The sequence below is a fragment of the Chlamydomonas reinhardtii genome, chromosome 9 (genome assembly GCF_000002595.2).
Source record: "Chlamydomonas reinhardtii strain CC-503 cw92 mt+ chromosome 9, whole genome shotgun sequence".
Taxonomy (NCBI): domain Eukaryota; kingdom Viridiplantae; phylum Chlorophyta; class Chlorophyceae; order Chlamydomonadales; family Chlamydomonadaceae; genus Chlamydomonas; species Chlamydomonas reinhardtii.
Window position 1 is genome coordinate 3,458,139 of NC_057012.1, and position 27,311 is coordinate 3,485,449.

Genomic DNA, 27,311 nt, shown 5'->3' on the forward strand with positions numbered 1-27,311 from the left:
TGCTCATTCATCGCGCTGACCCTGTGTGCATCTGATCGCATACCGTGCAATTCAGTACATGTTTTCCCAGCGTTTAGCTTACTGTACGCCCAACAATTGGCCCCGTTAGGCCGGGCGGCGGTGTGTGTCGCTCTCTTCGCTTACTAGACAATTAATTTGGTCATTGAAGTATAGCAAGAGCCCCAACATGGCAGATCTAGAGAGCCAGCTTCTGCAGGCTCTCAACGAGAAGGAATGCATCGCGGACTCGGGCGACTTCGCTAAGAGCCAGGGCGTGGACCACATGGCTGTTGTGGGCGTCATTCGCAGTCTGCAGGCCTCCGAGATGATTGTAGCGGAGGTAGGTGCCAGTGCGGCTGCAGCCGACACGCTCAACCCCGGCCATCGCCAAGCCACCTGCCAGCTGCTCCACCGGCTGGCCCGGCCGAAGGGGTGGCGGGGGCAGGGCGGTTGCTTGATGTTCACTCAGCCGATTCAGAGATGTTGTGTAGGAAATGGACATACAGACTAGGTGGGGAAACCCGGAGCTGGTCCAGGGGAGGTCCGTGTGTGGGGCATGCCCTTGCCAGCGGCGGGCGCGTGTGGTTGAGTGGATAGGCATGATTCGTTCGCATGCGCCACTGCTGAGTGGACACTGTACACACTCAAGCAATAATGCCCTGCGCAAGCACTCCTCGCCGGTGTCCCGGTGGTGCGCGAAAGGCGCATCACATCACAACAGCAAACACTCCGTCGCCGCGTCACTGCCCCTTGGCCACTGCCCCCTCCCTACGGTCCTGATGAACACCGCCCGCCCACCCGCCCACCGCCCCGCGCAGGACATCGATCACTTCCGCTACGCACTGACGGAGGAGAGCCAGACCTACCTGACGGCGGGCTCGCCCGAGGCGCAGGTGTTCGCGGCGGTGGGCGCGGACGGCATCAGCCTGGCCGAGCTCAAGGTGCGTGTGCGCGCGTGGGTGTTAGGAATGCACAAGGGGGAAGGGGTCGACGCGGCGCATGCAAATGCGCAAGCGTGTGTATATGTATGTGTGTGTATGCCGGGAGAGCGTGTGTGGGGGGTGCATGGCGCGTCCAGCGCGCGGAGGAGCTGCGACTGACTTGTTTGAGTGAGGCTGGGCGTGGCATCGGGGCCACGTCATGGTATGCGAGTCAGAGCTGAGCCGGTCAGTAATTGGTGGGGAAGCCGACGCGGAGCGTGTGCTGCGAAAGGCGTTGTGATGGCGGGTGTTGCGGGACAGTGGGTTGACTTGACTGGTCACGATGCGCCCTCACCCGTTCACCAGGTTGCCCCGGGAGCCTGACTCGACCAGCGCCTATCCTCCGCGCCCCCCAATGTGCTCGCAGGTCAAGGTGCCGGGCGAGGCGGGCGATGTGGGCTTCAAGCAGGCCATGCAGCAGAAGTGGCTGGCGCTGGACAAGAGCGCGGGCGAGCCGCGGGTGGTGCGCAAGGTGGGGGCAGCGGCGCTGTGCGGGGGGAGTTGCGCGGGGCAGCAGGAGGTTGTGCGCGAGGGTTCGGAAGGGTTGTGCGGGAAGGAAAGCTGGAGGGCACGTGTGCATGCCGGTGCCTGTGCCGGCCGACATGGGCTGTGGGCGAGGTCCCGCGGCGGGCTCCTTGCAATGCCGCACTCCCCACTCCGCCCAGCCCCGCCACCTACACCGCATCCCTGCCCCCCCCCATGTGGCACAATCACTCCGTCTTGCGTGGACGGCTGCCCCGGGCCCCTTCTTGCTGCATCATGGATGTAACCCTCCCCCCCGTGGCTCGCAGGTGGACTCCATTGTGGACTCCACGCAGGCGCTGCTGGCGGACATCGCCGCCGGCAAGGAGGTGCCCAAGGCGGATGCGGAGAACCTGGCCAAGAAGCGCAAGCTCATCAAGCCCGAGTGAGCGTGCGCCGCACCGGCCCGTGACGGGCCCCGGGGTCGGGCATGAGCGAGATGCTGGGCTGGGAAGGCTAACGGTAACGGCTGGCCAGTAGGCGGGCCAATGCCATTGCCTGCGTTGTAAGCCCCACACCGGTTTTGCGCCTGAGCCTAGTTGAAACCACCCACCGGACATCCCGCCGCCCTTGCCGCCGCCGTCGCAGGCAGTGGAAGACGTACAAGCTGAGCAAGGGCCCCAAGTTCGCCCTGGAGCGCAAGAAGCCCGCCACCGACCTGACCTTCGACATGCTGGCCAAGTGGGTGGCGCAGCAGCGGTCGTGGTTGGGGTTGTGGCTGTATGTTGGGCTTGGGGTTGGGGTTGGGGTCGCAGGAAGGGGCGCCAGCGCGCGCCATTTCTGGGTGCACATGGATGTTTGAATGGGGCCAAACCGAGCATGGCATGGCAAACATCTTTGCTCCCGTTTCGCCAACGCCCTTCCTTGCCCCTCTTCTCCTGCGCCCGCGCCTCTCCACCCGCGCTCCCTCAACCCGCGCCCGCGCAGGGGCACGTGGCGCACCCAGGAGTTCAAGGACTACAACTTCAACGCGCTTGGGGTGCTGCCCGCGGGCGGACACCTGCACCCGCTGCTCAAGGTACGGGGCTGCGAGCGCGCGACCATGTGTTTACACAAAACAAACGGAACCGCGACCATGTGTACGGGAGGAGTGACGGGGAGCGGAGGCGTGTGGGAGCAGGGCTGCGGGCGTGTGGGAGCAGGGGCGGGGGCGTTGGGAGCGGGGCGGCGGGCGGCGGGGGCGTTCATGAGCCCTCGGGCCGGGTGCAGGAGCGCGTGGCGACAGACTTGCACCATCAACAGCTGTAGCGTCACCCGCTGGGGATTACCCTTGTGAGCACTGTGTGTGAATGTGCGTGTGTGCGTGTGTGTGTGCGTGCCGTCCTCCCCTCCTCCCGCTTGCAGGTGCGCACCCAGTTCCGCAAGATCTTCACGCAGATGGGCTTCGAGGAGATGCCCACCAACCAGTGAGTGCGCGGACACTGCACTGCGGGCTGCACTGCACGGCATCGGGCGCGCTGAGGCTGGCAGGCGGGGGGCTGGGAGGCGGGGGGGCTGGGAGGTTGGCGGCTGGGAGGCTGGGCTAGGGCCTTTATGTTTGTGCAGCTGGACGCATGCACTCGGTGCTGTTGAAGGCATGCGCATGGCCTGTCGCAACTTGTCTTGTGGTGGATGATGAGACACCGGGCGCGAGGCTGAGAGCTGCTGCGCCGACCGATCCAAAGCCCAGTGGCCGCGGCGGCGGCAGCGGCAGCGTATTGATGAGATCGCCTGACTACAGTCATCCTTGCCCTGACACCACATCAACGACAAACCAATACAGTAACAAATCGCGCATTGCTTCCATCTGGTTGCCTTGTACACACAGCACAGCAGATGCGCCAAGCCCTATCTATTTATCCTCGTGTGGCCATAACACACTCCGCGCAGTGCACTCGCATGTAGTCATCACGCCCACCATCAGCAGCCATTCCATTCGCTTCCCAACCCACCCACGCCCCCAACCCCGCTCATGCACACGATACGCGCTCAGGTACGTGGAGTCGTCCTTCTGGAACTTCGACGCGCTGTTCCAGCCGCAGCAGCACCCCGCCCGCGACGCGCACGACACCTTCTTCCTCACCAAGCCCGCAGCCACGCCCTCGGACCGCGGCGTGCCCGCAGACTACCTACAACGGGTGCAGGTGCGAGGGGGCGCGCGAGAAAGTGCGAATGGGAAGGTGGCGCCTCAGATTCGAGGCTTCCCCTGACGGGTTCCGCCTGCCTGCCTGCTGCCCTGCACGTGCCACGCCTTGCACAGCATACCGCGCCCGCGTACGGCATGACCACTAGCACTACAGGTGCCCACTTTGACATCCGTGTCATACGGCATAGTGTATACCTCATTGTTACAAATCTCCGCCCTCGTTCCCGCCCGCCCGCCCGCGGTGCAGTCCGTTCACGAGGTGGGCGGCTACGGCAGCGCCGGCTACGGCTACAGCTGGAAGCTGGCGGAGGCTGAGAAGAACCTGCTGCGCACGCACACCACCGCCGTGTCCAGCCGCATGCTGTACCGCCTCGCCAACCAGCCCGGCGGATTCAAGTGAGGCAGACCGCGGCCCGGAGTCCACGTGATGTCTGTTGCTCCTACTAATGGGAAAACCTGCCTGGGCCGGCTACCTCCGGGCACCTGAGTCAGGACTAGTTTTCGATGTCGGCAGGCGTTGCAGCGCACTTGCCGTGTGGCGGCGCACAGACACCGTCGGCCTCCTCCCGGCACGCCGCGGCGCTTCATGCCTCCTGCACCCTGCACCATTACAGTCCTCCGGCCACCACCCACGACCCCACGCCGCCGCTCCCCGCCTCTCCTGTGTGCGCCCAGGCCCGCCAAGTACTTCTCCATCGACCGCGTGTTCCGCAATGAGGCCGTGGACCGCACCCACTTGGCCGAGTTCCACCAGGTCGAGGGTGAGTGCAGGGCAGGGTTCTCCAGCCAGGAGCAATCCAGGACTGTTTAGGGGTTAGGGCAAAAAGCGCAGGAGATTTTTTGGGGATCCCTCCTGCGGAGCAGGAGGGATTAGGCCCCCGCCAGGGGGCCGCTCCTGGCATGGGTAGGAGGGCCTGGCGGGCCCTCCTCCTGGCTGCCAGGAGCATTTCAGGCTAAGACCATAGGTGCACTCCTGCACCCCAAGCAAGGGCCCGAGGGGTCGAGGTGTCCCCATCGACAAGAACGCATTCCTCAGCAAAACATGCATGTTTTTATGGGGTTTGGGGGGCTGATTCTCGCGAAATTTCTCGGGCTAGGGGAGAAGCCCGGGCTAGGGGGAAAAACCCCTCATCCCTGGTCGGTACAAATGGTGGCATATGGCGGACTGTCCCTTCTTTGTAATATCGCAACCATATGGCAGCGACGGGGCGTCAGTATTTATGGGCAAGCACAACGGTGCAGTGGTTAGGTGAAGGAGCTCTGCTTGTTGGTTACCGTGCATTGCCTTGCCCATCGCATAGCGCTAGAGGAGGGTGGTGACCTGACGCTGGCGAATGAGTTGGACCTGGAGGAGCTGGGCTGGGGTTCTGAAGGTATACGTGGCTGTACGTGGTGGCGGAAGTGAAGCGCACGTAACATGACTGAAGCCAGCTATCCAATGGGGCTGGGAAAAAAAATTTACATACAGGAGTAGCTGGGGCAAGCGCTCCTGGCGTGCAGGAGATTTTAGGGCCCCCGCAGGGGGCCCTTCCTGGCTGCGCCAGGAAGGGGATCGGGGCGTACTTCATACATGGCAGAGGTTTTTAGAACGCCCGTGTATAACCCTGGTGCAGGGGCCACACAGACGTTTGTGTACATTAAAATCACATGTGTGTGTGTGTGTGTGTGTGCTTAGCGGGTCGGGGTCATTGCTACTGTGCTAGCGCTTGCGGTGCAGCACAGGTCGACCGCAACTGCCGCCCTGACCGCCTGCTGCTCGCCCGTGCACTGGCCCCAATTATATACACATACAGGTCTGGTGTGCGACCGGGGGCTCACGCTGGGTGACCTGATCGGCGTGCTGCAGCAGGTGAGGCAGACGAGGCAGGGAGAAGTAACGGCCGCTCCATGACCCCCAGAACAGCAAGACTGGGCTTGGCGCCGTCGCCTTGCCTTCAACTGGCGCCGCGGCGCCCTCCAACCCCGCGTGACCTCGCAATCCCCCCTCGCAGTTCTTCTCCCGCCTGGGCCTGAAGAAGCTGCGCTTCAAGCCGGCCTTCAACCCCTACACCGAGCCGTCCATGGAGATCTTCAGGTGGGCACGCGAGGCGAAACCGTGGCATGAGGCCTGAGCCGACCACCGCCCGTACTCTGAACCCGTCCCCCCATCCCCGCCACCCCATGCCCGCTCCAAACTCAATCTTATGTACGCGAACAAGGGCTGGATGAAACCCCGACACCAGCCCCAACCTGCCTCAGCCTGCCACATGCTCATTCCACAGTCTCGCACCCCGGCCTCGCACCCAACCCTCGCAACCCACGCTCTTCACCCCATGCGCAGCTACTCGGAGCAGCTGGGCAAGTGGATGGAGGTGGGCAACAGCGGCATGTTCCGGCCGGAGATGCTGCGGCCCATGGGCCTGCCCGAGGACGTCAACGTCATCGCCTGGGGCCTGTCGCTGGAGCGCCCCACCATGATTCTGTACGGCATCGACAACATCCGCGACCTGTTCGGGCACAAGGTGCGCGTTAGGAGTGGGGAATGGGGGCAGGGACTCGGTGTGCATTTTATGGTGGGGGCCGCGACACGAGTTCGGAAGCATGTAATATTGCTGCGGGATAGCATAGTTGAGCCACGGGGATCCCTGATTCTTTGGTCCTTTCGCGCAGCGTGCAACGTTTCCTCGGGTTCAGAGCGGGCCTGGGGATGCAGTCGTCACATAGCCCCAGCGCGCGTCCCTGTTCTGCCCTGACCTCTCCCTTGGGGGCCATGTGTCCGGCCTCGGGCGCATGAGCCCTGCGCGCCCCGTCCTTGTCATCCTGACGATCCTCCACCTTCCCCCGCTTCCTCTCGCAGGTGAGCCTGTCCATGGTGCGCCGGAACCCCATCTGCCGCCTGGGCCTGTGAGCGGATTGCGCGGTGCCAGAGGCCGGGATTTTGGGAGCTGAGTGGAATGCCGGCGGGGTGTGCGGGCCAGCAGCGCTGCTGTGTTATGCTGAGTGGACTGCCGGCGGGGTGTGCGGACCAGCAGCGCTGCTGGGTTGGGCTGAGTGGACTGCTGGCGGGGTGTGCGGGCGAGCGGCGCTGCTGGGTTGGGCTGAGATAGATAACTGCAGTTTGGTGGCGTGTGGCTGGAGGTGTTGGCGATGGAGTCTGGGAGAACGATAGCGGATGGCGGCTGCGTGCAGAGAAGACCCGGAATGGAGTGGATGAGAGGCTGATAGGGGCAGGCTTGGTGCCTGCAAAGCGAGAAAGCAGGCGTGGAGGTTGATAGGGATAGAAATGTCACGCGGAGCCACAACGTGGCGACGTGCAGGACGCCAGGCACGACCGCACGAGTCGCATGTACCTCTGGCGGATGCGAGTTGCTAATACCTGTGCTAGCCGCCGCCAAAATTCCGTAAACGTGGAAAGCCCAGACCGCGAGTCATCAGAGCTGCGGAAGCACGGAAAGCGGAGCGGAGAGCGGTCGGGATGGCATGGTCACCAGGGCCAGGGCAGGGGTCCCTGATGGTCACCGTGCCACGAAACCTGCGTGCGGCCCCTGACCGGCTCTGACCCTTCACACAATTTCCAGTTGCGACAATCAGCAGCACAAATCTTATGAGTGACTATACCTTTCTGCTTGTAGTCAATTTCAGAGCTTGCAGACGATGAGCTGCACAACTTTGCGATGGCTGCTGACAAGCGTTTGCCGCTGAGGGCTGTTGTCCTATGCTACTAGGAAAATGCGGGCTCGGGCTGCAAACTCCACGCACGGAGCCGGCGGCCGTGGTGGAGGTGTGGTCTTTGCGCGCGAGCCCGCCGACGCTGTCTAATGGAGCGGTTGGAGCTATTTGTAGTCGAAGGTATTTAAGTTTAGCATCTTGCTTTCGTCGCGGCCTCTGCTGGCGTAAGGCCAAACTGCGCCGGGAGCGACGAGTGAGTTCTTACCACTCATTGGTGCCCACAGAGAATGCATCAAGATAAACAGCTTGTCTCAGCGCCTGGATGCAGCCGCGGAGGCGCTCGCGGTGAGACGAAGGGTCGTGGCTTTGACGATCCTGGGTGCTTTGGTCGCGCGCATACCATGCGGTACTAGCGCTCTTTCATATCGGGCTTTGTGCTTATATGCCACAATTTCGCGTCGACATCCCGCGCCTGTGGTGTCCCTTCAAACCGCAGCGGCAACCCCCTCTGGTGGTAGGGCAAGCGGCCAGCGGCGGACCACCTCGAAGCGGTTCGTCATGGCGAGGGCACGGGCTTGGGACTGGAGGTGGGAGCAGCAGCAGTAGCAGTGGTAGTGGCAGTACTGGTGGGGGCAGCAGCAGGCATGACGGGAGCCTGGATGACTTGCAGCAGACGTCTGCGTTGCTGTGGGACCGGCGGCACTCCCACGCCGCAGCCAGCACCAGCAGCGCGGCCACCGCCGGCACAGCCTACAACCCGGACATAGGGGATCGCATGATGGATGAGGGCTCTAGCAGGAATGGTGGCGGCCTGTCTAGAGCTTGGCGGACAGCGCACGACCGGCGCGGCCGCGGCCGGTCAAGGCTTGCGGGCGGGAGCGGCTGCCTGTCAGCCGATGAGGCGTGTGTGGAGCTGCGTCGGGTTGCGGCATCGGCCCGAGTCAGAGAACCTTCACAGCAGCCTGGGGCCTCAGTAGCAGCGGCGGCGGCAGCGATGCCAAGCAGAAAGAGCCGGCGCGCCGGGGCGCTCCGAGACCTGGTGTCGGAGCTGCAGCCGCTGCTGCCGCTGCTGAGCGCGGCGCAGCTGCAGCGGGTCTTGGAGGTGTTGGCGGAGGCGCGTCACACGCCCTCCGACACCTGGTTCCATGACTACCTCGACGCCTCCGAGCGCCTGCTACCGCCGGCACCGCTGCCCTCGGCACAGGGAGGGGCGCAGCAACAGCACGCATGGACTGCGGCCAGCAGCCCCACGCTGCCGGCACCGGCCATAGTCGCTGACGCTGCTGACGTGTTTGGCATGCTGGCGGCGATGCGGCGGTTGCGGCTACGGCCTCAGCGGCCGCAGTGGACGTCTGCCGCGACTGCCGTGCTGAGCGCGAATCTGCCGCAGCTGGCGCCCGCTCAGGTGGTGGAGCTGTTGTCGTGCTTTGCGGATCTGGCGCTACAGCTGCCAGACGAACTGATGGGTCGGGCCTTCGCGCTGCTACTGCCAGACGTGCCGCAGCTACAGCCGCCGCTGCTGGTGGACCTGCTGGCCGCGTGCAGCCGACTGCGCCGCCGGCCGCCGGCGCACGTAGAGGCGGCGGTGTGGCGGGCCCTTCAGCCCGAGGTGCTGGCGGCAGCGCCGGCGGGAGAGCTCTGCCGGCTGGCGGCCGCGGCGGCGGCGCTTGGGCTGCAGCCGCCGGCTGATGTGCTGGCGGCGCTGGGGGCTTGCTCTGAAGGGCTGCTGCGGCAGTCGGCAGCAGCGGCTGCCCTGCTCGGTGGCGGCGCAAGCAGCGGCTGCCTCACAGTGACGCAGCTGTCGTGCTTGCTGCGAGACCTGAACAAGCTGGCGGTGCCTTTCCCCACCATGGCCTGGTCGCAGCTGCTGAGTCAGTACCTTGAAGGCCTGTGTGTGCGTGCCTGCAGTGTGCAGCACGTGCCCAGCAGCAGCCACCAACCCGTCAGCCGCAGTGGGGCGGAGGTGTCTGTGGAGGCGCTGGCGTACCTGCTGGGCAGTGCGGCGCGCTGTCAGCTCGAGCTGTCGGATGGGGCGATGGCGGCGGCGGCCGCGCACCTGGAGGCCGGGCTGCGGCGCGTGGCGGGCCCTGCAGCGGCAGCAGGAGGCGCGCCACCAGCAGATACGGCAGTAGCGGAGGCGGGCGGCTCGGAACCGCGACAGGGGCAGCAAATAGGAGAAGCTGTCAGCCCGGAGTCCGAACAAGCTGCGGTTGCGCAGGACGCGGGCGCTGAGGGGGTGGCCGAGGCGGCGGAATGTCCACCGAAGGCGTTGTCCACGCTGGCGGCTGCACTTGTGCCGTACGCAGCACGCCTGCCAGCATCGCTCCTGGATGCGCTGTACGTGGCGCTGGGGACAGTGCTGGAGCGGTTTGACGTGTGGGAGCTCACCAACACGCTGCATGCGCTGCCCAGCCTCTGCATGCCCGCGCCGCCACCCCGCCGCACCCGCCGCGGCAGCAGCCGCCTGAGCGCAGCCCCATCGTCGTCACACACGCGGCCGGAGTCGGAATCCGAATTCAGCCCTGGTCTCAGCGTCATCAGCATCGCCGGAATACCTGGGCTACAGGACCCTGATCAGCCGCAGCAGCCGCGCCGGCCGCTGCCGCCGCCGGAGCTGGTGTCCTCCTACCTGTCCTGCCTGCAGGGCCGCATGCGGCGGGCGGAGCCGCACCACCTGTCCATGTGCCTGTTCGCGCTGCACCGCCTGCACGTGGCGCCGCCGGCCGCCTGGATGCGCGCCTTCACGCTGCGCAGCTTCCAGCAGCTGCCGCACATGAACGAGGTGCAGCTGGCGTCGCTGGCATGGGTGCTGGCGCGCATGGACTACAGGCCGCCGGCGCTCTGGGTGGATGCGCTGCTGGGCGCGGCGGGCGGGCGGCTGTCATGCTTCACGCCCAAGCACCTGGCGCAGCTGCTGTGGGCGGTGGGCAGGATGGGCTACCGCCCCGGCGAGGTTTGGACGCAGCGCTGGCTGGGCAAGGCGGCGGCGGCGTTCCGCACCGCGGACGGCGTCACGCTGGGAGCGCTGGCGTGGGCGGCGGCGGGCGTGGAGGCGCGCGGCGCGGCGGGGCCATGGCTACAGGTGCGAACAGGGACGGCCCTGGAGGGAAGAGCATCGCCAGGCTCGGTGCTTCGCCTGTGCCTTTGATGGTGTCATTCCAGGTTTTTTTCACGGCCTTGCATTTTGGCAAACCCTTGCCTTGCATTTACGAAGCCCTTGACAATAAACGCCGCGGTCTGGGTGGTGGTGGTTGTCTTGCGCAGGAGCTGTCGGAGCACCTGGTCCGGCGGCTGCCGCACGTGCCGCCGCGCTCGCTGGCCAACACGCTGGCGGCGATGGAGGCGCTGGGCCATGTGCCGCCGCCCGCACTGCTGCACGCCGTGGCCGCCCACGTGCGGTCGCAGCTGCACCCAAGCATAGCTGCTGCCAGCCCCGAGCATGAGCAGCAGGGTGTGGGGATGCAGCGGCGTGCGCGGTCGGGGCCGGGCATGCCACTGCGCGACCTGTCCCTCATATGCCACAGCCTGGCGGTGCTGGGGTTGCAAGCAGACGCGGAGTGGGCGGCGGCGGTCGCGGGCGCGGCTGCCGGCTTCGCGGCGGCGGGCCCGGACCTGCGCGCCGCCTTCGACGGTGACGCCGATGACGAGTTTGGCGGGCCCGTCGCACCTGGTGGCCCTATGCGGCTGCCGCAGCAGGCGGCAACTGCTGAAGGCGAGGCCGCACGCACAGCGGCCGCCCACGGCGCTCATGCACACCACCTGGCGCTGCTGACGGCGGCGCTGTCGCGGCTGCGGCACCCGCTGCCGCCGCGCGTGTGGCCGGTGCTGCTGCAGGGCCTGCTGTCTGTGCTACACGCCGCCGCGCCCGAGTCCCTGGCGGCGCTGCTGACGGCGGCTGCGCGGCTGCGGCTGCCGCTGTCGCGGGAGGCGACCGGCGCCCTGTTGCTGGCCACACACCGGCGGCTGGGGGCCATGAGTCCTGCCTGCATGGCGGCGGTGCTGCAGTCGTTTGTGAAGCTGGGTGTTGACCCCGGCGGCAGGTGGCTGGGAGCGATGGAAGAGGAGCTGCGGCAGCGGCAGTGGAGGTGGGTGCTCGGCCGTAGCCGCGCGGCCGCGGCCGCCGCAGCCTCGGCGGCGGGCGGTCAGGACGGTGGAAGCAGAGATGGCAGCGAGGGCGAGGAGGCGGACCAGCCGCAGGCTGCGGAGGGGGCTGCGACAGCCTGGATGCTGCCGGGGCCGCGCGAGCGCGCGGTCCTGCTGTGGGCGGTGGTTACGCTGGAGACGGCGCAACCGCGGGGAACTGCGCCAGCCCTGGCGACTGCGGCGGGTGCAGCCATGGCGGGCCGTGGGGGTGCCAGGCGGCGGGCGCCGCTGCTGCCGTCGGGTACTGCTGCGAGAGCCGGTTCCAATGAGGACTCGGCCAGACCAGATGAGGAGCCCTGCGCCCTGCCTAGCTGGGAGATGAAGCCGCCCGCGGCGCGGCGCCAGGGGCTGCAGCACGACGGCCTCTTGGAGCTGCTGCTACTGCCGCCGTCGGCGGAGTTGATGGCCGCGGCGGCGGCGGAGGCCGGCGCCGCCACTTCTTCGCCCTCAACCTCGCCGTCCTTCCCGCTGCGCCCACGCGACGCTGCCTCCATGGCCGCCGCACAGGCGGCGGAGGGCATGCTGCTGCAGCAGCAGCTGCGCTCCCTGTGCGGCGCTGACCTGGCGGTGGTGTGCTGGGCGCTGGGGCGGCTGCGGCTGCGGCCGCGCGGTCTGGTGCGGGCGCTGCTGCCCGAGCTGCTCCGCCGCCTGCGCTCAACCCAGCCCAATGAGCCCAGCCCAGCCGCCGGTCCACCGGCGTCACTACCAGCGGCGGATGCGACGGAGCCTGTGCCAGCGGCGGCGGCAGTAGCAAGGGGCCTGGGCCGAGGCCTACTGGACTCGCGGTCGCTGGCCACTGCCTGCTGGGGCCTGAGCTCCATGGGGCTGTGGCCGCCGGTGGAGTGGCAGGCGGCGGTGGCGGAGGAGGCGCTGAGGCGGCTGGCGGCGGGGCAGCTGGCGCCGCGCGAGTGCGCGACGCTGGCTGCGGCGCTGGCGCGCTGGTCGCGGCAGCCGGCGTCACGGCGGCACCAGCAGGAGGAGGAGCAGGCGTCCGGCAGCAGCAGCGCGGCGGATAGCGACGGCGAGGCGGGCGCTGGCGGAAAGTCGGAGGCCAAGGCGGCAGTGCGGCGGGTGCGGGCGGAGCGGCGGTTGCGGGCGGCGGTGCGGCGGCTGTCTGCCCTGGCTCTGGAGCACACCGCAGCTCGCCTGCCGGGCTTGTTGGCTCCCTTGACACCTGCACCTTCCCAGCAGCAGCAACAAGAACAGCAGCCGCAGCCGCAGTGCTACGACGCTCGCAGCCTGTCCTGGCTGCTGTGGGCCGTGGCGGCCCTGGGCTGTGTGCGGGAGCTGCCGGCCTGGTGGACGGCCGCGTTCCTGCCTGGCGGCCTCCGGCTGTTGGCGCAGCTGGCACCCAGCCACCGGGTGACGCTGCTGGACAGCCTGTCGCGGCTGGGTCTGAGGCCGGGCGCGGCGTGGCTGGAGCGCGCGGAGCAGGTGAGGGGCGGGGCAGTGCGGGCTGCGTGCGGATGCGGTGGAGATGCAACGGCAGGGTGGGCGGAGAAAGTGCAGACGTGTGTCAGGACGAGTACTTGGGTGAAGGGGAAGGTGCCGCGCCAAGTTTGGCGGCGGTCCCATGTGGCTGTCTGCGAAGCTGCACAATCTTCAGTGACGGGAACAACCTGATGCCGACGTCGCAGGTGGCAATGGACGGAGGCCTAACCGCCGCCAGCTCCTATCGCGGACTGGCAGCAGCACTAGACCGCATGGCGTCGCCTGCGGCCCACGCGTCATCGCCATCAGCGCCGGCGGTTTCTCCGGAGGCTGACGCAATGCACGACGCCACCGCCAGCTAGGAGCTAGCCGGCAGCTGCATGAAGGACGCGGTCGTGATAGCTGCAGCTGGCATCAGCTGTAGATGGACTCATGGCAGGCGTGTGCGAGGGCAGGCGGTGGCGCCGGCGGGTGCTTATCCCCGACGCCGAACGCATTGTATTTTATTTGTTTCATTTTTGCAATCCCATCACACACACACAAGCATGCATGGTATGCAAGCGCATACCACTCAGTCCCCTTGTCCCCACAGGGGGGGGTGCAGCCCAGCCATGCTGAGCCCCCCCAGCGCAGCGTTCCAGGGGGGGGGGGCGAAGCCCCCCAGGAACACCCCTGTCCGTGGCTGGTGGCTGGTGCGTCGGCAAAAGGATGCCAAAGGCCCCCAACATAGAGGCGTGTGCAATTTGCGTGTGCTTAGTAGGCGCCCGCGTCAAGGTGGCTGGGTTGATAATGACCCGGGATCAGCCCTTTTCCTGCCATAAGGCAGCCACCTCCTTGTTGCAATCCCACACAAGGATGGCAGTGCACGACGTTAGCAGTGGCGGCTTACGGTGGCGGGCGCATACACAGGGCATCTTACACTCTAGTCTGGACTGACTTAAAATTGCTGATGGCTGCCGAGGTGCAGACGAGCTTGGTGCCCTGAGCGTTGACAGACAGGCGTTTTGGCACACGCTGAAGCACGACGGTCCGAAGGCCTGCGGCAGACCCACAATCAGGCAGGCCGGTTTTATTCTTTTGTCATACATTGATCATTACTAGCACAGATCGGCAGGATGCACTCTTACAGTTGTAGGTGTTGACAATAGACCACATCATGATAATCTTTGACAGCAGCGCCGCTGGCTTTACAGCCTGGCGCATGACCCCTCCTCCCCATGTAACGGTATCACCGGTAGCGATTGCCACACGCGGCCTCACGATAGCGCATACAGCCCATCCGATTGCATACCGTATGCTGCACATGTGCAGCTCGTGTCACAACCTGCTCACGACCACACGGCAGTATTCACGCCCAACCAGTCACGAGTGCAGCGCCATATCTTTTGAGCCCATACAGGGGGGGGGGTAGAAAGCTCAGATTCTTACCCCATGCTCAGAATTACAGAGCTTTAGGAGAGCATTATGCACGTACTTTTAGTTTCTTAAGGGGGTGTCTGGTGAGGAAGTTCTGGGCCGCCAAAGTTGGGGGGTCGGTCCTCGTCCCTGGGGGTCCGTCGGGTTTCGGGAGCCCATCCCGGCGGATTTCGGGAAGCGCCCCACAAGCAGAACTAGGGGCCAAACGCAGCAGTACGAGGCTCATATGTGCACGTTATGACGTAATAAGCACAAACAAAGCGTGGGAGGGCTAAGTTGCGCGTCCGGGCGTGGACATGTCGGGACATGTCTCCACATTCAACACATGCGCACTGACACAGCTTGGCTCTGAAGCGCTGGTGCGCTCGAGTTCACGTCTAACAAGGCTGCCGGTGCACATTGTCCATTCGTCACGCGGCAGAGAGTTGAGCGCGGGGTGGTCTGGGTCGAGGGGATTTCCATGGATAGGATCCCGCCGGTGACCGAAGTCTCAGAACAGGACCGCTGATGACACGGAGTGATAGTGCTCGTCAAGAGGAGTCGATTGACACCACTTTGGTATTAAATGGAGGGGTTTTAACCCCTGAACAACAAGGTTTTGTCCGTCGGGGGGTCGGTCGTCCCCTCAAGGGGGGTCCCGGGGGATTTCGGGGCATGGGGTCTGGCACTTTGTTTCCTACCCCCCCCCCTGGCCCATACACCCCAGCATTGAATACGATATGCGCTGGTATGCCCCACTGCAGGGGAAGAATTGAATGCTAGGGTCTGCATTAATTGCCGGGCGGCCAATTGCCACAGCCTACAATGCGTGGTTCTCACAATAAGTAATCAACTATGCGCGCAGTGTATACTTACGTGGCATGACAGCTGGACCGCTACCTTATGGAGTCTGGACTCCTTGGCGCAACTTCTTACATGGAGCCTATACTTTGGCGCTGATGCAACAAACTCATGGCTGGGTAATGCCCACGGGTAATGCCGTATTGTGGGCATTCGGCATGGCCTGGCATGCACGGTCAATGCATTTGTCACCTGACACCATCCAACGCAGAGCTGGGCAACCTCGTGCCTTGTGCACTGCAGCGCTTATGGCTTGATCACAATCCAGGAGTTCCAGGGTCCATCCTGCAGGATCAGACACATGATCACACAGGGCCGTGTCACATGCCGAGAGAGTTACACACACGCACGAACGCACGCAACCCGAAAGCAAGGCAAGCATCGCATGCACGCTCTGTGTGCCCCAACTTGTCTCTCCACACCTGTCTCTCCACACGACCAGTACGCACGCCATTCCACTGGCACGTCACTTACCCGGTACGTCACGTGCACCGCCAGGCCCAGCCGCTGGAAGAACTCAACCACCGCACCGCGCACCGCCCCCGGGTGCTTGGTGCCGTCCTGGCACACCTCCCAATGCTCTTTCTCGTTGATCTTCGTCATCTCCGCCGCATCTATGAAGTCATGGCCTGCGCGCCATTGCCCAACAACTCAAGCATCGGCTAGGCTCTGCGCGGCGCGCCACGCTTCGCATTCGCGTGCGTGGCTGTGGCCTAGGCCCCATCTCGGAACCTCCCGCACCCGCACCCGCACCCATCACCCGTCACCCGTCACCCACACTGCAGCCCCCGCTGCTCACCCGCCATCATGCCGCCGCTGCGCACTTTGGGCCAGTACAGGCCTAGGTCCTCCACCACGCCGCAGTAGTCGTGCCGCGCATCCACATACACGAAATCAACAGGGTCGGGTATGAGCGGCGCCGCTGCGCTGGTGAAGTTGCGCAGAAACACGGCCTTGGCGGCAAAGGGCTGCATGCGGCGCTTGGCGTCCGCTAGGTACTGCTCCTGTTGCTCCTGAGCGATTGTGGAAGTGTGTGGGGAAGGCCATGGCAGGTATGAGTTACCGCCTGGTGTGGCAATGGTTAAGAACGGAGTCCCGGAAACCAGCAGCTGCTACCCAGGAAAGGAAAGGCATGACAAGCCTCACCTGAGGCACGTTGGCGCCGTCTGCGCGTGCAGGGGGAGGGAGGCAGGGGCAGGGGCAGGGGCGGGGGCGGGGGCGGGGGTAAACCAAGAGGAGGCTGTCAGCCAGCGACATAAGTACTCACACTACGGTACCGATGACTCACCCACGTAGTTCTCCTGCGTCTTCCAGATGTCTACAAGGTAGTACTTCTGACACGACGGCCACGTTTTTAGCCTGTACATGCGCGCATGCCCAAAGGGTGTGGCACATGCTTGACAAGTTTTAAATCCTCACGCACCGACGTACGGACGTGCGGCCCAGATCATAGCCAGCCTCAGGACATGAGCTTGGCCCCCGCGGAACCGGTGCCACTTACGCGTACTCGGCGAATGCGCCCGTCTGCACCCCCAGCTCCACGCCCGTCTTGTACCCGTGCCTCTCAGCCTCCGCCCCCAGGTCGTAGCGCGACATAAGGGGACTGAGGAAGGTGGAGGCAGCCTGCGCCGCCCCGCCTGTGGAGCCGCCGCCGAGTGTGACCGCCTACGGTCAGCGCGGCCGCACGAACGCAGAAACATGCTTGGGTGATTCCAAGTACAGCTTTGGCCGATGAACTCGTTTGTAGGTCATCTGTTTGGTCTATGTGAGGATTGTGTGTCGGTATCAGGCGGCGCGGCGAGGGGGCGCAGAGGTGCGCACAGCGGATGGTGCAAAACGGAGTCCTCGGCACCGCCAGCCCAGCTCCGAGTCTCCGTCGCGCACCTTGCTTGTCTGGGACACTAGGATGCTGGCTTTCAGCTCGTCTATACTCTTCTGGATTGCGCGGAGCTGGTCCAACACTGGCTGTCCGTGCCCCATGTGCGCATGCGAGCCCGCTTGTTGCTTTCTGGTTGAGGACATCGCGCGAGCTTCTGTAGTGTAAATATTTGCAAGACTTATCATAAGGAAGCAGCTAAATAAAAGGGAAGCGTCGCATATTGACGCCATGTTGTTCAGTCACGAGAATACTGAGTGGAGGTGGTTGCAGGACATAAAAGACAGTTGTATATTCAGTAATTGTGCCAAAGCGATTGAATACGTAGTGGGGCCCTGCCGGCAAGGACGATTTTGTACTCAGCTTCCGGACCGCCGCGCCGGGATGGGCAACGACACGCCGGTACCGGAATTCACACACAGTGCTGCGGTAAGTGCCGGCCCTTGCATTCATCACAAGCTCATGAGTAGCTTTATCACCGCGTTTACAGGTTAGTAGGCATGCCGAAAGAAGCGAGCCGGAAGGAGGGCACACCTGCGATGCCTACTTGCCCTTTTGGCCTGCCCATTCTCACCATTGCCGCAACCGTCTCGCGTCCTCATCCCTTCGTCATGCAAAGCAGACCCTGACCCTGACATTTGATGATCCTCTTATTTGTAAACTTTGCAGCCGCTTCATCTGCCAGCCGCGCCCGCCCTCGCCCGCCACCCGGCGCAGTAGCCCCGCCATCAGCGCACAACAGGCCAGCCATTTATAGCTCATCGCCAACATCAAGACTGTTGACCAGGGCCTGGTTGATGCGCTCCTGTGAGGTTTGGTGAAAGAGGGTGTGCCAACGGTTAAGCACATTGGCTGGTTGCGCAATTTCTTGCTGCTGGGGTATGTAGTGACTGCGACCAACTTGAACACCCCAGGCATGCCTGAATGAACCGCCGGGTGCCCACCTGCAGGAACGCGCGCCGCGCTGCGTCCGATGACAGCTTGTCCCACTCCTGGCAGGGTGCACATGTCCAGAAAGGTGCAATGATATACATCAAGCTTTTTGGAATCGGCACAGGAAGCCATGCACACCATAAACGCAACGCGTCCCGGTGAACGTCTTATCCGCCACCCCCCACGACATGCCCCTTCTCACCCAGCCCTCCCTTCATCGCCTCCTCGCCTCCTCTTCACCCACACTCACCGTGTAGGTGACGTTGACCACCTGCCAGCCCAGGCGCTGCAGGTGCCTCCGCTTCATGGCTGTGGCGCCCAGCATGGCGCCGCCGGGCGTTCGTGAGGTGTGTGTGGGGCCGTCCGCCTCCAACGCGATGCGCAGGGCCGGCAGTGTGATGTCGATGGAGTAGCCTGGGTGGTGCGAGGCACAGAGCAACGCGGTGGGTGGGTGCCCAGGAACACACAGCTGGGCTCGTGAAACGCACCGAACCACTTGTCCCACCCGCAATACCGGTACGGTATAGTAATACTGGTAGCTGCGCCGCCCCCTTTGCACTCCTCCTTGCTGTTGACGGGTGCAATGCTGCTATGTTCAACACTTGCCACACCCTTCCCCGCTTCTGCCCTGCATTAGATCACCCACCGGCGCTGTTGTCCTCCAGCAGGTGCATGTGCCGCATGGCCGTCAGCGCGTTGGCCATCTGCCGCTGGTAGCCGCTCTGCACGCGCCGCCGCAGACCGCTGGTAGCAGACAAGAACACGTCCCGAGCGCGCAGCAGCAGCGCCCGCGCCGCCGCGGCGTCCAGTCCGGTGGGAGCTGACGTGGAGGAGGATGGTGATGAGCTGGAGGTGGAGGAGGCAGTGGGTGCGGAGGCGGCCGCCGCCAGGCCGACTGCCGTCAGGTCCTCAGCGCTGGGGCCGCTCGGGCCCGCGCCGCCGCGGCGCTTGGCGGCAGCGGATGTGTTGGGATTTAAGCTAATTGTGGCGGAGCGAGAGGAAGAGGCCGAGGCTGCGGCAGCGGCGCGGAGGCTGGCGTCTTCAGACTCCAGGTGCAGAGCCAGGTTGGCCTGTGTAGGAAGGTGGTGGGGGGAGTGGGTGAGGGGCAGAACTTGTCAAGTTCTCAGCCGGCCCTTCTCCACAACTTGTGGTTGCGCGTTTTGAGAGGGACCGCGTGTCCATACCGTATGCAGCCGCCCAGCACCAAGCAAGCGCCTGGCTTCCAGCACGCACCTGCCAGACCTGCGTGAGCACCGGCTCCGCGGGCGGCACCTCGGTCGCGCGGCGCAGCAGCTGCGCCCACGCGGCCCTGAACGGCACCGTGTCCACTTGCCGCATCGCCGCCAGCGCCCACACCACCCCCGCCAGCTGCTGCGGGCTGAAGTCACGGACGTCGCCGCCGCGACCGCCTACGCATTGTAAGCAAATAGTGCAGTAAGCTACGCAGCGCAAGCAAGTACGCAAGAGGTATTTTAGAACGTGTTGGTCATTGATTGCCGCTTTAGCGAAGAACCCCACCCGGCTCACTCTTAGCCTTGCTCTTCTTCCCCTTGCCGCGGCGCTTGCCCTGCTCCTCCTGCTCCGTTGCGCCTGGCTGCTGCTCCCGCCACGACCAGTCGGGCCGGATGGACAGCAGCAGGGCGGTGGGCGTATGTCCTAGCGAGGCAAAGCCCCACAGCACGCGGGTCACGTCGCGCGGTGACATCGCGCTCAAACCACCCGCCTGCAAATAAAACACAGAAGGGTCGCCGCAGCAGGACACTTCACTGTCGTAGTCGCACCACACGCGGTTCTCCACGACCAGTGAGTCGTTCATCACCAGTAGAGCATAGCATTACGCAGGTAATGATTACTACGACCACATTTGAACCCCCCCGCCAGCATCATGCCATGAACACCAACAGCGTGCGCTGCCGCCCTCCCTTTTATGATACCTTGATCATGGCTGCCTCCAGGTCGGGCAGCCGCGGCGTCACGTGTCGGCTGTTGCCCAGCGCCCACAGCACCTGACCCGCCTGCCAGCCGCCCAGCGAGCCCGCGCCCGCCAGTGACGCCGGAATGCCGCTGCCGCTGGTGCTGCTGCTGGCGCCTGCCTGTCCGGCCGCTGCCGCTGCCGCGGTGGCGGCGGCCGCCGAGGCGGCCGAGGCGCCTGCTGCGGCCGCGGAGGCCGAGGCCAGGCAGCGGACCAGGATGGCGAGCAGCGCCTCGGTCTCAGCAGCAAAGTAGGGAGTGCCGCCCTGCAGGGTTAGTGCAGTGGGTGGTGGGTAGTGGGTAGTGAAATGCACAACTTGGGAGTGTCGGCATCAGTGGAAATAAGTCAAAAGCAAGTGTTGCGTTCGCCATTAAGTGAGTGGACTGCCTCGCTGATGCCAGATCCATGGGCGCATCTGGGCACTACAAGAAGCCCCGCCCTGCCAAGCAAAGGGGTACCCCGCGTGCCATGCATGCCCACATCAACCTCAAGCACCACGTGCTGCCCCCCAATTTTGATACCCCAAATTCTGCGTTCCCCTCACCAGTGTGCTCATTCCCCACAGGGCCGCCACCAAGCAGTCCACCTTGACCAGCCACCGCTCCGCCGCCGCCGTCGCCGCCTCCGCCACCTTAGCCGCCCTAGCCGCCTGCGCCCGCGCCGCCGCGCCGCCAGGCGCCGCCGCCGGCGACGCACGCGGCTCCACCACCGCCGCCACCGCTTTGTCTGCCGCTGCTACAGCCGCTGCCCCCGACGGCGCATGGCCATTGAGCGCCGGTTTGGCCCGCTGTAGCTGCTGCTCATTGGCCTGTCGCAGTGCTGCTATCGCCTCCTCCCGCCGCTTCTTCCGCTCGCTCAGTATGGCATACTTGGCCGCAAGCGTCTGGTACGAGGCATCCTCGCCGGTACCGCCAGACGGTGTGCTACTGCCGCTACTACCGGGCTGCTGCTGCAGCTGGGAGGCCAGGGCTTCAAGCTCCGCATCAAACTCCGCATCGTCCAAAGCCGCGGCCGTTGAAACACCCCCAGAGTCTGTCGCCGCCGCAACCTCAGCAATAGCAGCAGCACTGGAGCTGCTGCCGGTTGCGGTGGGCCGGTCCTCCGTGTCAAAGACCAGGCCCTTCGCACGGGGGTTGTCGAGCATGGGCAGCACAGACGCTGCCGCCGCCGCAGCCGCCGCTGCGGCACCGCCGGCCGCGCCCGCTGCCACGGTCGCAGGTGCGGCCGCCGCCGCGGCCAGCGGGTGCGGGTCGGTGAGCCAGTAGCGCCTGGCCGCGTCGAACATCTGCGCCGACAGCTGCGCGGTGGCCGCATCGGACTGCAGCGTGCGCGGTGGCGTGGCGCGCAGGCACTCGGCCAAGCCCTGGGCCTGTGTGTGCGAGGGCAGGTGTGGCGTGAAGGACATGACCACCACAGGTGTCAAACACTTCGATGCGCGGCTCCTGACACAGGCCCCTTACGCAGGCCCCTGGCGTGGAGCACGTACTCAGGCGCCGGGCTGCAGGTCCTTAACGGCATCGCTCTGAGCCCACACTAGCCCCAACCAACCTCCCCCAGCCCCCACAAGGGCACCCCTGGATCCTGCGCTTGCAACTGACTTCGCCCACCAGTCCCCACCTGCCGGCCCGCCGCGACGTCCAGGCAGCGCCAGCCGCCGATGTCGGAGCGGCGGGCGGTGAGCGCCAGTGCGTGCAGGCAGTGCGCCGCCTCGGAGGGAGAGGGCGCCGTGGGAATCTGATGCGGCAACAGGCGGGCAGGCAGCGTCAGCCGGGCAGCACACACCACCGGCACTTTCATACCAAGCCTGATGCCGCCATTCCCTGAAATCCTTCACACACTTGACAACAGCACCTTTTGGTACTCCGCTATGCCTACCGCCTGCGTGCGTTGGTCCCCGCCACCTTCCCCTCCAGCACCCGCGGCTGCACCCACACGCACCGGCCTGCCGCTGCGCTGGTCCAGGAGTCTGAAGCCGTTGGCGGCCCACTGCGGGTAGGCCAACTCTAGGAAGTCCAACACCTGGGAGGAGAGCGGGCAGCGGCGGGACGACGGAGGTGAGGCCAGGACCAGTAGGGGCAGCGGCCTTCAGCGGCAGAAGGAACAAGCAAGCATGGCTTGCATGTGCATGTGCATGTGCATTTACGGCCACTGATGTTGTATCGAGCCAGTAGCAAGCGCGCGCGAGTGTGGCAGCGGCGCAGCCGGCAATATAAGAGTACCCCGTGCATGCGTGTGTTGGGGGCCCACACGAGAGACCAGCAATCCGCACCTGCTGCGGCGTGCTGAGCAGCTTGAGGGCCGCTGCTACAGCCGGCCGGCCCACCAGCGGCGGCAGTAGCTGCCGCGCCGCGACTGCAGCAGCCTCGGCCGGGGTGGCTGCAGCGGCTGGCGAGCCTGCTGCTGACGAGGACGCGGTAGCTGTGCCGGCAGCGGCCACTGCCGCCACCACCTGCTGCTTCTGAGCACTCCGCGCGGCCGCTGTGGTCGTGGCTGCTGGTGCTGCGGCGTTGCCAGGAGCGGCGGCCGCAGCGGCAGCGGGCGGCGCTGCGGAGGCCGCCGCCGGCTTCCGCTTGGTGGTGGTGCGCTCTAGGAAGACCTCACCCGTGGCACTCGTCCGTACACTAAATCCAGCCGCTGCCAAACTGCTGTACCAATCCGTACCGCCGCCGCCGCCACCTTTTGCTTTGCCGCGGCTATCGTCGGGTTCCGCCAGGTCCGTCTGCAGACCCAAATCCAGATCCAGGTCGGATCCAAACTCATCGTCTTCATCCAGCGCCGCCGCCGCCGCCGCGGCCGCCGTGCCCTCCAGTATCTCGTCCAGATCTCCGTACTCGCCCTCACTGCGCCGTACACGGATCTTGATGCCCTGCAACTGCAGCGCCTGTAGGCGGAATGGGGTGTGTTTGTGTTGCGTGTTAGCAACAATCATAGAAAGAACAATGCCCCGACTACGTCTACGTGTGTGAGGTAAGAGACAGAGCGGTGGTGCTCAGTAAGCATGCTGCATGCATCACGAGGCTGCTCCTTGGCGCCGCTGGCCGCACGCCCAGCCGTTATTCGTTGCGCCCACATGACCTCTGCCTCGCCCCGCCCCCCCCAGCCCCAGCCCCAGCCCCAGCCCCACCTCCACGAGCTCGGGATTCTTGCGTGCATACGACTCCTCTAGCTCCATCGCAGTCACAGCCGTCGCCGCCGCCGCTATGGACCCGGCATTGGCCAGCCCCGGAGCGCCCGGCGCGCCAGCAGCACCCGCACCCACACCCGCACCCACGCCGCCAGTGCCGCGCGCCGGCCCTGCGCCGCCGCCCACCACCCACTCCTCCACCCACTGCGCCTGCTGGATGCCTGCTACGCCGGCGGCCTCTGACGCGTCCTCTGGCCCGGATGAGGTGATGCGAGCAAGGCCCGATGCCAGAGGCGACCCGCCCTGCTCTAGCTCCAGCGCCGCCGCAGACATGTTGCCGCCGCGGCGCCGCCTGCCGCGTAGCGGCCCCGAGGCCGGATCACCGTCGGCATTCGGTGCGGATGGGCCCGCATCGCCGGCACCATCTCCACCCGTAAGTGCTTGCCGCTGCTGTCGTGCCCGGGCGTGCTCTGCGGAGGTTGTGCCAAGCAATGCCGCGACAGCGTCTCAAGACCCGGGCGCACGAAGGCCTGATAAGCACTCCAAACCAGTGACACAGCCTGCTTGCTACCGTGTCACTCCTGCCACCTACCTGCCACGTCATCAAGGCCCCAGTCCGCCTCCTCCTCGTCCCGGAGCCACCCGGCCCCACCACTGTTAAGCTCCCGCAGCAGCTCGTCCGTGTCTGTACGGGAGGGGGGGGGGGGCGTGCCCGAGCCCAGTGAAAGAAACGGGGGGAGAGGAGAGGCCAGCGGATAGCTTAGCACTTGTAAGCCGTGTTCGAAACTGGCAACCTTACAAAGGATAGACGAGCAGCATGTAAGGCATCTCCCTGGGTTAGGTGTGCGGTGGGCGTGCACGCGCCGAGACCGTCGCAACCCACCAGCCACGCCCTCGCCCTCGTCGCCACGCGACGGCTTCCTCGCCGGGCCTCCTGGCCGCGAGCCACCTCCCGGTCCCCCTTTCCGCTGTTTGCCCGCCGGCACGTATCGCTTTGCAGGACATTTGCATTCACGAATGGCTTGCGGCAGTCGGCGGCTGTTGAACGTCAAATTGAGCGTCTTCATGACTATAAGGTCTTGAAGTCCAACCCAGATACGCTGAATTGCCTGGTCGGCTTAGGTCCGAACGGTCATGTTGCATTTGTGGACGGAGGCTCGCAACTCAGTGGATGCTGCTGTACGAAATACCGTGTCAGGCAGAACCTTGAAATGCTACTGCAATTGGCATGGCGAGGCAACATTTGCCTGCTCATGCCCATGTCGGCACGAATCCGGCCGAACGGGGCCGGGCGAGGAAGAACACCTGCTGCTTACCCTAGCTTACTTCGTTTCTTCTTCGCCCGCCGCGCCCATCCGCGCATGTTCCTTCACCATCAACTTGTATGCTGCTGCCTCCTACGTCTTCTGTTGCTTATTCAGCTTAGGGCGCGCCCTCCATCACCATGCCGGTTGCTGTCGACTCCCCAAGGTGGACGCTTATCGCTCCCGCGCCCTCTGCATTTTATAAATGGCGCCGTTCTCTTTCCACCGCGACTTTTTCCGCAGAACGCGCTATCGACTCCCCAGCACTCGACTCTTTCACCTTTCACGCGGCGGCGTCCCTCGTATTTGTGCTGCTTGCTGAGCTTACCCTTGTAGCAGGGGATGCATGGAGCACAGATGAGTACGGTATGGTGGACCTGGACACAGCTAACTCTGCGCTGGCAAATGCTTACAGTGCCTGTCTCCAGTCATTCGCACGGTGAGGTGACACGACACGCCCGCTGTCTCGCCATAGCGTCCAGCACCCGCCCTCCCGGCCTTTCGCCTTCGTCAGTAACCAGCACAAGTAGCACCAGCCCTTCGCATGCATGGCCCCGGCTTCCAAACGCAGCGCGCACTTCACAGTGAACACGCCAAACAAGACACACGAATAGCCTCCGGCATTCCTAGGTGGGCAAGGTGCTGGGCTCCAGTACGGCCTTGTCCTCATCACGTGAGGCGGAACGACGCCGCAGCGGCCAGCAGCGCTGCCGCATCCTCCTGCCACCGGGCCTCGGGGCACTGTGCGTTGAAGGTGAAGAGCTGGTTTTCCCTGTGCGCGTGCGGGCGGAGCGCACAATGACGTTATATGTTTGTTTGGCATACCGTACTGTGTTGCGCCTCGCCGATCGCAAGCGCCCGGGCACGCAGGGACTGCGCAACCACCGCATGTGGCCGCCGTGCGACCCACGCCCTCACGCCGTACACGTTCCTGTTCTGCGCCCTGGCGCCATGCGCCATGCGTGACCTGCTTGACCATGAGCAGCGCCCCCCGCACCTGGCCGTGTAGACGGACACGTTATGCCGGTAGAACCTGGGCCCCTTCACCGTGTACTCCAGTGTGTAGTACAGCTGCGAGCCGTCCGTACGGCCCTCGGCACTGAATAGCGTCGCCTGAGTGTCCAAGGGGGGAAGGTACATGGCGGACACGGGTGGGATACCATCGTCGGTACGGTGCACCTACCTGCCTGCCGCGCTCACGAACCCGCAGATTCCCAACCACCACGTCTGCCGTAATGCGCTTTCCGACCATCCCAAACAAGCCGGCCTTCCCGCCGGCTCTCCCAAGCATACTGCTCCGCAGCGAGCATGACACCTCCACATACGGCCCCCTACATACGGCCCCCCACATACATTACTTCCGCAAACACACATTCCCCTGACACATGTGCCCCCACACACGCGCCCGCTCCCGCACCTCCAGGCCGCTGCTGGGCGGCGCCAGGCTGGCGAGGAAGCGCTCCGCCGCATCCCGCGGGCCGCCCAGGCTGTCCAGGCTGAACCCCGCCATGATAGGCGCCACGATGACGCTGACGTTCTCCTCGCCCCTGCGAGCGACATTACCACACATGGCTGTAACAAATGAAAACGGGTATGGCGGGATTATGGTGTCAAAGGAAACATTCATACCGCATGTGAAATTGGTGCGGAATTGTGGCACGCGGGACTCACGTGGTGCCTGGCGGCCCGAACGCCACCACCGGCTCCGCCACCTCCGCCCCTCGCGCCTGTTGCGGAGCCGGCCTCCGCGGTGGGCTGAGCGCCGGGAACCCGGAGTCGTCAAAGTCATCTCGCCGGCTGCCAAAGGTGGGAGGGCCGCCGCGCGCCGCCTCCGCCCGCTTGGCTGCCCGGTAGGCCAGCGTCTGGTCCCCGAGCCAGCTGGCCGGGTAGGTGAACTCTGTGCACGGGGAGGAGAGGGCGAGCACGGGTGAAAAGGGGGAGCAGGAAGCGGGTCTTGTGGAGCGGAGGTAAGGTGAAGGGCCGTGACCCCTCATTCAGGGCCTTGTCCCTGTTACTGGCTCTAATAACTCACCGAATCCGCTGCCACCGCTGCCGTACACGCATCGTTTGATTCCACGCACGGGGATAAGCACGTCCGCCCGCAGCCGGCCCGCCAGCTGGCCGCCGTCAAGCCCAAGCAAAAAGCTAGTGCAGCCGCCCAGATTGCCGCCCAGAGCTGGCGGTAGTGGGCAACAATTGGAAACACAAAGCACGTCAATCAGCAAGGCACTTTGTAAGTACCCCATTAATCACGGAGTGAGGTGTGGCACTGAGTGCTGCCGCGGGGAAACACGAAGCCGCCGTGCATGAAGCAAACGGTAACTGGCCTAGGGCGCAGGGAGTGCCACCATCAAGCTCGGCAGGTGCTGCTGCAGTAGGCAGCCGGACCCATGCAAAGGCGTCGCCGCCGGCTCACCAATGCCGAGGCCGCTTAGCCCTCCAAGCACCGCTCGCCGAGTGCTGGGCAGTGTGCCGCCCCAGGCAATGGTCCCCACCGGGTCCGCTAGGTTGGGCCCCGGGCCTGTCACACGGCCGCCAGGTGAGTGGGTGCGTTGAGGTAGTGGCATGGCGGTGACACGAAACTGGCGTACAGCCCGCGGACCCGTCAGGCGCTGGGCCCCGGCCCATACGCCAGCCACACAAGCAACCAACCCGTGCAACCACCAAACCCCATACCCCTCGACCGGACGGCAGTAAAACTCAGCGGCCCATCAACCCACCAGACGGTTTGGGTCCTTCTGGAGGCGACGCGGCGCAAATGGGCCTCAGTGCTCGCGAGCCCCTATGAACCCTGGCGCATTCGCGCAAGCGCGGACCTCTAAGTCCTGGTCTACCAACGCAGCTAGAACTCATGATGATAGAGTGTTGTGTAACAATTACGCGACTTATCCGCGAGTGAGGTGCAAAAATAAGGGCAAGCCGGTTGGTGAGACGACCAGCACGCTTGTTTTGTTATCAGGATTTATCAAGTGGTGCGAGTAATTGCTAATGACCGTG

At 64.8% G+C, this 27,311-nt stretch overlaps 5 protein-coding genes across 5 annotated transcripts; 2 read left to right on the top strand and 3 right to left on the bottom strand.

The window, feature by feature from the left end:
• Positions 1–54: 54 nt before the first annotated feature.
• Positions 55–7,020, top strand: CHLRE_09g389430v5 (phenylalanyl-tRNA synthetase alpha chain). The gene is made up of 14 exons (XM_001694881.2): positions 55–340; positions 819–941; positions 1,348–1,452; positions 1,772–1,887; positions 2,091–2,183; positions 2,430–2,520; positions 2,847–2,908; positions 3,475–3,625; positions 3,875–4,023; positions 4,303–4,388; positions 5,421–5,476; positions 5,619–5,701; positions 5,948–6,128; positions 6,464–7,020. Exons 1-14 carry the CDS (start codon positions 188–190, stop codon positions 6,512–6,514), a joined length of 1,500 nt encoding a protein of 499 aa, XP_001694933.1. The 5' UTR covers positions 55–187; the 3' UTR covers positions 6,515–7,020.
• Positions 7,021–7,210: 190 nt separating this feature from the next.
• Positions 7,211–14,362, top strand: CHLRE_09g389467v5 (uncharacterized protein). The gene is made up of 5 exons (XM_043065509.1): positions 7,211–7,455; positions 7,560–7,620; positions 7,772–10,357; positions 10,540–12,852; positions 13,056–14,362. The coding sequence occupies exons 3-5, from the start codon at positions 8,051–8,053 to the stop codon at positions 13,209–13,211; spliced, it is 4,776 nt and encodes a 1,591-aa protein (XP_042921116.1). The 5' UTR covers positions 7,211–7,455; positions 7,560–7,620; positions 7,772–8,050; the 3' UTR covers positions 13,212–14,362.
• Positions 14,363–14,814: 452 nt separating this feature from the next.
• On the bottom strand, positions 14,815–17,300 carry CHLRE_09g389504v5 (uncharacterized protein). The gene is made up of 7 exons (XM_043065512.1): positions 16,990–17,300; positions 16,607–16,770; positions 16,394–16,464; positions 16,252–16,271; positions 15,905–16,118; positions 15,580–15,734; positions 14,815–15,390 (listed from the first exon to the last, which is right to left on the bottom strand). The coding sequence occupies exons 1-7, from the start codon at positions 17,125–17,127 to the stop codon at positions 15,352–15,354; spliced, it is 801 nt and encodes a 266-aa protein (XP_042921117.1). The 5' UTR covers positions 17,128–17,300; the 3' UTR covers positions 14,815–15,351.
• Positions 17,301–17,453: 153 nt separating this feature from the next.
• CHLRE_09g389541v5 (uncharacterized protein) lies at positions 17,454–24,190 on the bottom strand. The gene is made up of 14 exons (XM_001695004.2): positions 23,894–24,190; positions 23,603–23,695; positions 23,011–23,480; positions 22,156–22,767; positions 21,825–21,905; positions 21,504–21,620; positions 20,431–21,255; positions 19,849–20,151; positions 19,442–19,637; positions 19,148–19,323; positions 18,561–18,984; positions 18,165–18,328; positions 17,926–17,973; positions 17,454–17,786 (listed from the first exon to the last, which is right to left on the bottom strand). The coding sequence occupies exons 1-14, from the start codon at positions 24,075–24,077 to the stop codon at positions 17,733–17,735; spliced, it is 3,747 nt and encodes a 1,248-aa protein (XP_001695056.2). The 5' UTR covers positions 24,078–24,190; the 3' UTR covers positions 17,454–17,732.
• A 521-nt stretch (positions 24,191–24,711) lies between these two features.
• On the bottom strand, positions 24,712–27,300 carry CHLRE_09g389578v5 (uncharacterized protein). The gene is made up of 7 exons (XM_001695005.2): positions 27,035–27,300; positions 26,731–26,835; positions 26,347–26,490; positions 25,986–26,211; positions 25,732–25,861; positions 25,312–25,427; positions 24,712–25,086 (listed from the first exon to the last, which is right to left on the bottom strand). The coding sequence occupies exons 1-7, from the start codon at positions 27,165–27,167 to the stop codon at positions 24,984–24,986; spliced, it is 957 nt and encodes a 318-aa protein (XP_001695057.1). The 5' UTR covers positions 27,168–27,300; the 3' UTR covers positions 24,712–24,983.
• Between the last annotated feature and the right edge of the window lie 11 nt (positions 27,301–27,311).